This window comes from Vespa mandarinia, chromosome 18, assembly GCF_050613455.1.
Source record: "Vespa mandarinia isolate Hongniang chromosome 18, ASM5061345v1, whole genome shotgun sequence".
Taxonomy (NCBI): Eukaryota; Metazoa; Arthropoda; class Insecta; order Hymenoptera; family Vespidae; genus Vespa; species Vespa mandarinia.
Window position 1 is genome coordinate 254,279 of NC_140827.1, and position 11,813 is coordinate 266,091.

The 11,813-nt window shown below is 32.9% G+C and overlaps 1 protein-coding gene across 1 annotated transcript; it reads left to right on the forward strand.

Annotated features, from left to right (window-relative positions):
• Window positions 1-10,340: 10,340 nt before the first annotated feature.
• LOC146872411 (histone-lysine N-methyltransferase SETMAR-like) lies at window positions 10,341-11,348 on the forward strand. The gene is made up of 2 exons (XM_085662580.1): window positions 10,341-10,460; window positions 10,923-11,348. The coding sequence occupies exons 1-2, from the start codon at window positions 10,341-10,343 to the stop codon at window positions 11,346-11,348; spliced, it is 546 nt and encodes a 181-aa protein (XP_085518706.1).
• The last annotated feature ends 465 nt before the right edge of the window (window positions 11,349-11,813 follow it).

Sequence of the window (11,813 nt, forward strand, 5' to 3'; positions counted from 1 at the left end):
CGCCCACCATATCGATTTTGTCCCTATATGCTGCAATTTCGCTAAGTTGTATCCACGAATTTTCTCTCAAAGGTCTATCATCAATTAAATTTTTTCTATAGAAATGTGATGATCATGAATTGTTTCTTCGAGATAATAGCATGAATGTTCTATAACTTTGAAGTCTGCACATTGTGGTGGGATTTTTAATTAATTTGATAAATCTCTCGTGACAATTTAGCCCGTATTGTAAGCATTTAGCTTTGTATCCTTATGCGAATTCCCTTGAAAGTTGAGAGGTTCTATTTATTGTCCAAGGTGTGATATATTGAGTTTAGAACAGATGTTTATTATAATGCGATACGGAAATGGTAAACCACTTTGCTAGCTCGCCTACTCCCAAAAAAAAAACAAAAAAAGAGAAAACTAAGACATACAGGAAAATTGTATACCAAACACAAATCGGAATTTGTAGCTTCTTATAACTAATGGTACTAGAAAGCCTGTCGATCGCTTATCTAGTAATTTATTTCCAATAAAAGAAAATTGGCTATCAGAGAACTTTGTATGAGTGCTTCATCGCGCAACGTAGTGTCCGGAAGGCCATCTACGATGTGCTCGGTCGACTAGACCTAGCCTGTTGGAACACTGTTATCTATAATTATTTTCGCTGGAATGTGTTCAAGAAAATTTTCATTCTTTCTTCATACCCGATCCTTAAATTTTTTTCGTAATATGGCTCTGCTTTCGCAATGCCAAGACATTGCTTTCAATTTCCCGATGAATTCCTCGGACGGCATTTTCAAATATTCTGATCTGCAATGAAATAACTTGTACGCTCTTTTCTTCAATCTCAATCAGATCAGGACTTTGTCGCATTCATCGTGCATAATCGTTTTCAGGAATCTTAACTGTCAATAACTATTTATCAAAATATATTGCCACTTCCATGAAATTCGCCCAACAGATCTGCTATCGTCACAAGGCTTACACACGACCATATAAGCGCCTTCTCGTCCGTGGTATTCCCTTTAGATTGTGTACACGGTCAAAGCCTTTGTGTCATCGAATTTAAAAAAATGTCTTGTTACGGTACTAAATATTTTATTTCACTCTTCTAAGGGATCATTTTTTAAATATATTTTTAAAGAAATGTGATGATCACGAACTGTTTCTTCGAGATAATACCATAAATGTTCTATAACTTTGAAGTCTGCACATTGTGGTGGGATTTTTAATTAATTTGTTTTCCTGAAATATTTTAAGCATTGTGATTTGAATCATAATCTATAATACATAGTTGCCTTGTAATCCAGTTTTATTTGCAATTGCTTGAAGATGTTTTAAAATTTACATATACAATTTTTCGTCCACGATATCATCAATAAATTTGAATGATCGAACTCCGTTTTCATTTATGCAGCTCCAAACTGTGATCTACCCTTTTCCCGTTGCAAATTGTTTGTTTCCGATTCGGTGTTTTTTTCTGTATATAGTTCATACTCCATCCGAACCAAATATGTTATATTTACTTTCAACTCTAAATATAAAAAGTTTCCATTACTTCATAGGTATATTGTCATATTCTTTCACAAATTCTATTCATTTCTTTCTATTAACTGTATTTATGAAATATTTAGTACGGACTACTCTTCCATGGTATTAAGCAACTCGTAAAATATTTCGCACTGTACTATTGCACACATTAACCCGTTGCACTCGAGAACTTTGTCGCTTAGGCGAACTAGCAACTTGAGAAGATTTTGGTTATATTAGGCAAATATTTTATAAATACTTTCAAATGATTTATACTCAATCAAACGTATACAAATAACATAATTTTATTTTTACGCTTTACAAAACTTTAAATATTATATTCCTTTCGTCTTTATACCAAATTTTATAAAACAATCCCCGAGATGTATCCTCGGTTTGCTAGGGCACATATTACAATAATTTGAGGTTTCAGATCTACAGCCAGTCTTAATTCAGTCAGAGCAGATCTTACAGTCCCTCTTCACTCTTTTCAGTGCAACGTGGATCTTTCCATTTAGTCAGGATTCATTGATGCTTGATGTCGACGCTCGATCACGAGGCTGGCGATAATTTTCTCTTCATTGGTAAACAATTGTTCTTAGATTGCGTTAATGAGTAAGTGGTCTTTCCTTTCTTTTCTTTTTCTCAAGTTTATAGAGTATGTACGAATTAATCAATTAAATTATCATAGCCAAAAAAAGTTTACGATTTTTTTTTAACACGGTTTTCGGAGAAAACAATATGTTGAAACTTATTGATCTGCTCGATCAACGCCACTCATTTATTTTATATAATTTACTATAGTATTAGGTTTCTTGATGTTAACTTTCATACCACTTCGTTTAATCCTTTTTACGGAAGGCATTCCTAGTTGTCAATCCCTAGTTATCAATAAAGTGACGGTTCTTTTATCTTTCCACGCTAAAAGTAGAGGTGTTACCTCTTCAATAACGTACCATGGAAAGTACCATTATTGGGCATGTATTGAATACATCTACACCGTGCTTTCATTGGAAACAATTGTTCGTCTATAGAAAGATGTTGTTTTGCTTTATTACAGTTTTGTCTGCTCTCGATATACTTATGCCAGATATCAAAGCGAATTTATCGGTTTGTAGGATTTGGTTTCGTTGATTTCTATTGTTAAACCGAATAAACCTTATAATTTATGTAGTTATTTCGACTCATTGTTGTCCAGAAATATTTTGGATTCCGTTTATTATTCTATAAATATGATATGTCTTTAGCCTCATGTGCGCCGCGTGTATACAGAAGTCCAATAAATGCAATATAATATTGCAATAGATAAATCCTATGTTGTTTTCAACACTTGAAGTGCTTTTAATTCCATGCATTTTCTTATGCACATTAAGTCACTCGATTGTGTTATGATCAATAATCAAGGAAAATGCCGACACTTTTCTCTAATATTTCGTTTAGTGTAGTCTGTCGGTTCCTGATGTTTCTCTGAAAATATTATAAATCCGCTATTAGACTTTTATGTCATTTTCCGAACAATCTTCGTCGATATTATATATTTCATCGAATTAATCGATATTCTTCGGTTGTCTAGACATTTTCGGGATGAATATACAAATGATAAAGTAAAAACTAAAATATAAAAATATAAATCAAACTGGTGGAAGGCAAAAAATGGACACATAAATAGAAAAAATTTCAAATTTTAATCCTATTACAAAATATTGTTGGTTCTCTTCATTTTATTGAAACCAGCATTTATAACACGTAATTCACTCTGCTATACACTCCCTATACGTAACTGTGGAATTTTATTGCTTTATATTAGGATCACAAGATCGTATTATCGCACAAAGACGGCTGGGTACTTTTACGAATTGCCCAATTTTTTACACAGTGGATAAGATAATATATAAGACAAAGACAATTTTAAATAATACGGCTCCGATATAACGCTTGGAATTAAAAAATTTTAACTTGTTACTTTATATATTTTTAAAAATACTTATATGCATTAGTCTTTTATCTTTCGTATGTTGGCATAAAAAAATCGATGAAATGTTTAAAGATCGTGATCTGTTCGTAACTTTCACAATTTTATATATGTACTATCATTTACTTCATAGTTTGTATGTTATCTTAGGTTTATGAATTACTTCAATCAAATAAAAATGTATTTTTCTTTGTCATGTGTTATAATTTAAAAAAATATATAAAGTATATAATTTGAAAAGAACTGTAAACAATTTGAAAAAGATTTGCAACGATTTTTTTTATTATATTCGAGTCGCATAAAATGATTTATATGACACGACATTTCTATAAAATAGAACATCAGCGTTATACAAGGGTTACTTATAATCGAAAATAAAACTGATTAAAGATTCGGATTTATTAGAGTGCAGTGTTTAGACCACAGTCTCATTGAATGTAGCTCTGCATTCATTAAAAACTATGGACAAACAAATAATAAATATTTTTTATCAACAAATATCTTACAAGACAATCCCATCATCAATATTGATAATCGTCATTCTAAAAGAAGATATCGAGATGATTCAAGAGTCTCATTTTCATTTATGACAGAAATAGAACATATAAATGTTTCTTATAATGAGGATTGAAAGTAATTAAAAATATTAATACCTTGATTTTTCCATATGTCAACAGAAAAGTTCAATTCAAAAGAATAATGAATGACGAATAATTGTATATTCGTCATTGAATACGTACAAATATCGACACGAAATGGTTTTCGCATTTTTACAAGCTAAGCAGTCAATTATATTTGATGGAGGATTCTTTAATTTCTTATAAGTAAATTCTAAGAAATCTTACATAATTTGAATATTAGAACATTTTCCATAATTCTGATAAAAATATGATATGCATTCTGAAAAAATAATAAAAATATAAAAAACCGAATCTGTGAAATATCTACGATATTATATATCTGTGTAATCGATTTGTTGATACTTCATTATTGTAAATTGTTCAGCGAAGGTTTTAATTTAATGTTAACAATGGCAATAAGTAGATATAATTAGTATTATCAATTATTGGGAGACTGTATAAATAAATAGCGATACACAAAAGTCGATTGGTTTTTGCAATACTGTAATTTGTTAATGATTTCGGGAACAACATGATTTTATCCACGAGAATTGAGAAAAATGAAGATTATAATCATCTATAACGTTCTTATTTGGAAAAAACTAATCGATTTGAGCGCATTTATGTGATCAAATATTTAAGAAGTTTACTAAAAAATTTGCTCAATTTTTAAATAATCGTTGATAAAACTGCATATTTAAAATTGAATCTTCATATTCAAAATATAATAAAATGCATTATAAAAAATGCATTTTATTGTTATTTTTTTGCAGCTTTCCAATAATTTTATGAATTACGTTCGAATTTTATAGCAGAAAATGCAAGTAGCAAATTTGAAAAATGTTATTCACTTATTTTATATTTTATATTTTATATTTTATATTATTATATTTTTGCAATTTGTAATTTGTAACAGCTAGTTTAAACTTTGAAAATCTTTATCATCATTCTTACATTTTTAATATATTACATCGAATAAATTATATTTATTGCGGCAAAATACTCAGCTATATTCAGTTGTATGAAAATTATTAGCATAAAAGGATTTCAAATAGTTACATTTTGGAAAGGCAAAAAATGTTTCATTTAGATGATAGATTCGAAGTAGTAGGAGAAAGTAAAAGAAGAATATATTGTTTTTTACAATAATAAACAAATAACGTAGTACTATCTGTATTTTTAACTACGGTCCAAGAGATATACGGAACCAAGATGGTTGGCGAACTGACTTGTCAGAAATTCCGAAATGGCTGAAACGAATTCGCAACAAGATCGTTGCTACAAAGTTTTGACAATATTTTATATGACGCATAGACAAAGCCTAAGTACAAGGAGCTATAGTAGATATAATGATAGATCTTTATCGAAGTGCAATCAGAGAAAAAATTGACGGTTGAAGCTCGACAGGGCATATAAAACTGAGGATTTCGTACGATTATATAGCCTTGAAAGAATATCAACGCTCATCAGGAAATAACATCTAGTAAAGGTGCCATCTATCATGAAGTAGAATTGTTACCTACTATGATTAAAACCAGATGATTACAGATAATAGTTACTGAGATAGTAGCAGGTCTAGCTTGCAGAACGGAAGCCGAATGGTGTGCAAACCAGATGTGCAAACGCTGGAGACGCGGTTATTCTGTTGTGCTCCAGGAAGATTGAGTGGTATGACCAACGCCCTAATTAATGGGAATGCGCCATTATCAACGTTATGGTGTCTGGAGAGATGATGGCAGCTAAGTGCAACTAGGAGCTGTGTTGTAGTAGTATGTAGACTTAATACTTGCCGCTTCAATTTTTCCAAAAGTCCTGTAAGACCATAGGTCCATAAGTCTCGTTTGCGCATTTGTTCGTCAGAATTTGTCTTCAAATTAAGGATTAGGCCCCTACTTTTGATATGAGAACGAGATGAAAGTGCGTTGAATTGAATATAAGAGTAATCAGCTTCTGTTCGCCGATAGTTTTTCTGAGATTGTATTTAGTTAATTTGATAGCTGCCTCCCGCAATTCATTTGAGTGCAGATTGACTGGTGGAGGAATGGACTGCCAGTCAGTATTGAAGATGTATGCGCTGCCGCAAAGAAGCTGTTGATGGACTGTGGTACTGAGCAACGATCTAGCTCGTGTAGTTGGTGATGCGATCCAAGAAAGTTGGTGACGTTATTACTGAAGATGACAGCCGAGTTTAGCAAATAGATAAAGAAGCGGCGATGAAAAAATAATATTGGATCAAAAAACTAAGAATGAATTGATTCCTGATGCTCCTTTAACATAGGAGCTTGGTGCACGACACAAAGAAGGAAAAACACAAGTTCAGAAAGGGTGAGATGATTGGAGTTTCTTCAATGAAATTTTTGTATTGCAATTTCTGTTGTGGAATACACATGCCTAGTTCTTTTCCTCCTATAAGTCATTTCTATAGATATTCCATAGATATTCTATAGATATTCTGTCGATTTATTGACAGTGACGAATTAATGTGGTATTATACACTTAAGATAGTTATTTATCCAAATTCTTTATTAATGGGAAAATATTCTAAAAAACCGAGTCTGAAAAGAAAAAAACTAATTAGAGAGCGAGCGCAGCACACTGTTTGTCATATAAAAGATATATTTATAAAGAAATTTATACGAAGCATGCATACTCCTTATCACATGATAAGGAGTTTGATAATTAAGATAATACGAAGAATAGAATAATATAGACACTCTGTGAGGATCAGAGTAGAGTATTTTCAAGGGAATCTGATCAACTCGTGTAAGCACATGAGAACACTTTCAAACTACTATGAATAAATTGTTTTATTTTGGATTAATTGGAAATCGGGACAAGTTTAATGGTATCGAATTGTTTTATTAAGCCTATATAAAAAGGAATTGTGATACGATGATTCATCTTTGGCTGTAAGAAAATCTGCCATAATGACTTGTCAAAGAGCATTTCTGATGAAGCGCCAAGATTCTCTTTAAAGACTGTGTAAATTTAAGAGCATAATCACAAGAGTTGTATCCAAAGGATACTTGGTTTGCACATTAGGACTACCTTAAATTTACAACTAAAGTAGTTCCAACCTTTCCACTTTACTGGGAGTGATACGACGTAATCTTAATTTTTCGTGCTCTTATAATGTTCGCAAGTTTCGAGAAAAGTGATAATTTGAAATGTATACCTCTGTTGGTGTTGATAGCGAAAATGGTGCTAAAATGACAAATCTAGTGTTGATAAAAAGCTTCTATAATTATTTCCACTTCAATATCCCTTACGGAAACAACAAAGAGCCACTTGATAAATCGATCGAAAATTTGAGATTAATCTGCTAGAAATAACGTAATGATATCCAGTTGAATGTTGGAGTGGCTATTAGCAGCGATGTAAAAGACAATTTTATTCTGATATTATGATTACATTGAAGTGTGTGATATTGAAGATTAATGACGTAGTAATTGTATTAATGCGAAAGAGAGATGGATCAGTTGAGAAATATATTTATAAAATTCAATGACAAAGAAGTTTCCTTGGAGACACTTCAACTTGTTGTAACAAGCCATAGATAAAAGGACAATGGTCGACTTTATTAATCAATTTCTAGCTTTCCAGCATATTCAAAATTTGTAAAGTGCTGCTTGATGACGAGCAATATGAGAGAGGCAATGCCTGCAATAATATAGAATCCCAAAAAAATGCCTAAGATCAACGATAATCTTAGATTTATATGGTTGAGAATTATCATGATTGTGCTCTGAGATACTTATTACCCTTACTGATGAATGGAGCAGTATAGATAGATGACCTTTTCTTTACAAAATTGCCACTTGTCTAAATTAATACAGGGTTGCGTCAATTTTTTTTTAGGATATTGAAAACTGTCCTAATGTATTGTAAGTGTTTTTCTTGAGTGTCTGAAGTTATTAAATCGTCGATATAGCACAAAGTACAATCTAAGCCATATAGAAAATTATTCATGTGGTGCTGATAAGTTCATGTAGCGAAGTTTTGGAGCATTTCAGTGTACTCGTATAAGACAAGGTAACAGCTATCTTGGGAATACCGTCAGTAGCTATAGACTATCTGGTGATACACATGTAAATTTTTATCACATAATTTCTTACTTTCCGTTGGCTTATTCGATGGTTTCATTTGAATTTCTTAATCCACGAATAGAAAGCTTGAAAATAAATACTTTGGAATTAACTTACAGACCAAGTTTCTTATTGCAAATTTCGTATTGCAAGGACATGTACAGGACAATGAAAAAAGTACAAGGTCAATAATTAGACAATTTTTTTTTTTTTTTTTTTTAATAGAGGAATATACAATCAATTCTCGCAAAGAATTATAAGTATTTTTGCTGACGTGATATATTGGCATGAGTTATAAGTTCAAGACGACATTACAATGATAAATTAATCTAATTAAAAAATTAACTAAATCTTCTTCCTAGATCAGAAGTGTAGAACCTTTTTAGCCTACGTATTAGTTCTGAGGTTTCTAGCAATTTATTTGCTAGAGGATTTGGATGTTTAGCTAGACGAATATTGTAGCGCTCACTGAAATTAACAATTTCTTCCATGACTGTAGGAATTCTTAAATCTATATTTATCTTTTCGTTTGTTACATACCAAGGGGCATTGCAAATGTTCCGCAGGGTTTTTGATTGAGTTTTTTTGTAGAATTTCTATGTTTGAGTTATTAGCGGTTCCCCATAGTTGAATTCCATAGGTCCAAATGGGTTTTAGAATAGCTTTGTATATTATAAACTTGCTCTCCAGACTTAACTTGGATGATCTGCCAATGAGCCAATATAGCTTTCTTACTCTTTCCTTCAAATAGGTTGTTTTGGATTGAATATAATGTTTCCATGTCAGTCTTTTATCAAGTATCATACTTAAGTATTTGACTGAATCCCTGGTTGGAATTACTGTCCCATTAATTGTCACAGGAGGGCAAGTGCCCTTTCTCAGCGTGAAGGTTACATGTACCGATTTATTTTCATTGATGTTGATTCGCCATTTTTGGCACCATCTTTTAAACTTGTGTAGATGACATTGCAGTATTTCAGTCGCATTTTGAGGATCGCTGTCCGAAGCTAACAGAGCAGTGTCATCTGCAAATGTTGCCGTAGTTATCTCCTCTGAAGTGGGTAGATCTGCTGTGTAAATTGCATATAGTAAAAGACCGAGTGTACTCCCTTGTGGAACACCAGATAAAAAAGGGATGCTGTGGTGAATTGATTTAAATACTTTACTATGAATTGTTTGTCAGTGAAGTAGGATTTTACAATTGTGTAAAAAGAGTATAGCAGAGTTTTTTAAAGTTTGTACAGCTATCCAATGTGCCACACTTTATCAAAAGCTTGTCTATTGTCCAGAAATACTGCTGGAAATTTTTTCAGTTCGAGATCTCATGATAATTGACGAGTTATACGGTGAATTTACTCAGTTGTGGAATGACGTTTTTGTAACCCGAACTGATGCTCAGGGAAAACTGGTGCATCTAGTGCATCGAAGAGGAAACTTATTAGTATTTTTTCAAATAGCTTGGATATAGTGGATAAAAGACTGATTGGCCGATATGACGTAACTTCATGAGCTAGTTTCTCTGGTTTATGAATAAGAGTTATGGTAGCTATTTTCCAGGATGTTAGATAATAACCTAGACGTTTAAATATATCAGCCAGATGAAAGGCAAAGAGGTTTGCTTTGTCTATTGATTTTCTTGCCCATCCACCTAATGGTTGGCGAAGCGGCGGTATGTGTTGTGTTGAACGAGTAAAGCGCCTTGTAGCTTTCCAAAGTGAATAGTTTAAGTTCGCTGTGGGGGATAAGTTCATTAAAATTTTTTGGATTCCTTCATTTTTAAAGCGTTGTAGAGATCTTCTTAAAACTCTGGTAGCTTTATTTAGTTTATGCTTGTCCTCAGGTAATCTGCTATTGTGCCAGATTCTATGCAGCTTTCTGCAATTTTTTTCATGATACATACGAGGTAGACGTAGTCATACAAGCATTCCAATTTAGGTGTAGAGTCTCGTACAGCATCTACTACATTGCGCGTTAAGTATTAGGTGGACCGGAAAGTAATGTCGTTTCTGCGCATGTCCATATTTGATTGTTATTTGTCAGCTCATTGTGTACTTCGAAGTCGTGTCAAAGACATTTTAAGGTTATTGTGACTTGTTCACTTCTAATAAATAATTAAATATTAGACTTTTTTTTGCAATTTGGGGAGAAATGGCCAGCCAAATACCAGAAGAGCATATTCGTCATTGTATGCTTTTTAAGTTTCGCAAGGGTAGTAATGCAAGAGTTGCGACCAAAAACATTTGCAATGTTTATCCAAGTGCATTAGACGTTCGTAAATGCCAAAGATAGTTCTCTAAATTCAGATCCGGTAATTTTGATCTCTCTAACTCCTATCGATCAGGAAGACCAACAACATTAGACAACGATATACTAAGGGGAAAAGTGGAAGCAAATCCATGTTAGGCAATCACGGAATTCTCAAACACCCTTAATCAACCTTGGTCGACCATCCAAGAACATTTGCAGCAGATTGGAAAAATAGGCAGAGCAGGTGTTTGGGTCCTCCATAATCTATTCGAAGAAAACAAAGCCAACTGATCTATCACATGCAACGTATTGCTTCAACGGCACTATACAGAATTGTTTTTAGATCGCTTGATCACTGGAGACGAAAAATGGGTCCTATATGGTAATCCAAAACACAAAAGGCAGTAGCTCTCTCCAAATGAATCACCACAAAGTACTGCGAAGCCGGGTTTACATCCCAAAAAGACGCTTGTGTGTGTTTAGTGGAGTATACGCGGAATTGTTCATTTTGAAGTACTGAACCTTGGACAAACTATTAATGTAGATCTTTATTGTGAACAATTGGATCGAGTGAACCAATCTTTAATCGAAAAGTATCAGGCGATTGTCAACAGAAAAGGCGTTATTCTGCAACACGACAATGCAAGACCGCACTATGCAAGACGAACCATGGAAAAAATTAATGAATTGGATTGGGAGGTACTGCTTCACCCACCATACTCGCCCGATATCGCACGCTCGGATTTCCACTTATTCCGATCGCTACAACATTTTCTTAGTGGCAAAAAATTTGATAATTTGGATGATGTCCAAAATGTTATCTCGAGATATTTTACAGAAAAACCAATTGATTTTATTGATCCGGCATTGAAAATTTGCACATTAGATGGCAAAAGTCATCGTTGTTGATAACGAAGGTGATTACATTATTGATTAAAAATAAAAACTTGTTAAAAATTTATTCGTTCGAATTTAATTTAAGAAAGCGACATTACTTTCCGGTCCGCCTAATAGTTTATTGCATGGTCAACATCGTCATTTGTCACTAATGATGGTGATGCAACGATATAGGAGTTGAAGGCTTCACGGAAATTATTCCAATTTATGTGTCTATTGTATATGGAGATAGGAATGTTATTTTCAATGATGTTTGAATTTATTGTCGCTATGATTGGAGAATAATCAGAAGAAAGGTCAAGTGAGGAGTTGATCTGAACGTATCGAAGAGATAAATTTTTGGTAATAAAGAAGTCTAGTAAGTCTGGGAGTTTATTGACATCAGTTGGCCAATGTGTAGGCTCACCTGTATTAATATGTGTCAATCTATTGATTTCTATACTTTTTAAGAGAGTTCTCCCCGTTGGGATTACTGTT

Coding starts and splice junctions, on each gene's coding strand:
- LOC146872411 (XM_085662580.1), top strand. CDS start 10,341: ATGGCCAGCCAAATACCAGAAGAGCATATTCGTCATTGTATGCTTTTT. Junction 10,461..10,922: donor TTTATCCAAGTGCATTAGAC/GTTCGTAAATGC, acceptor GTGTGTGTTTAG/TGGAGTATACGCGGAATTGT.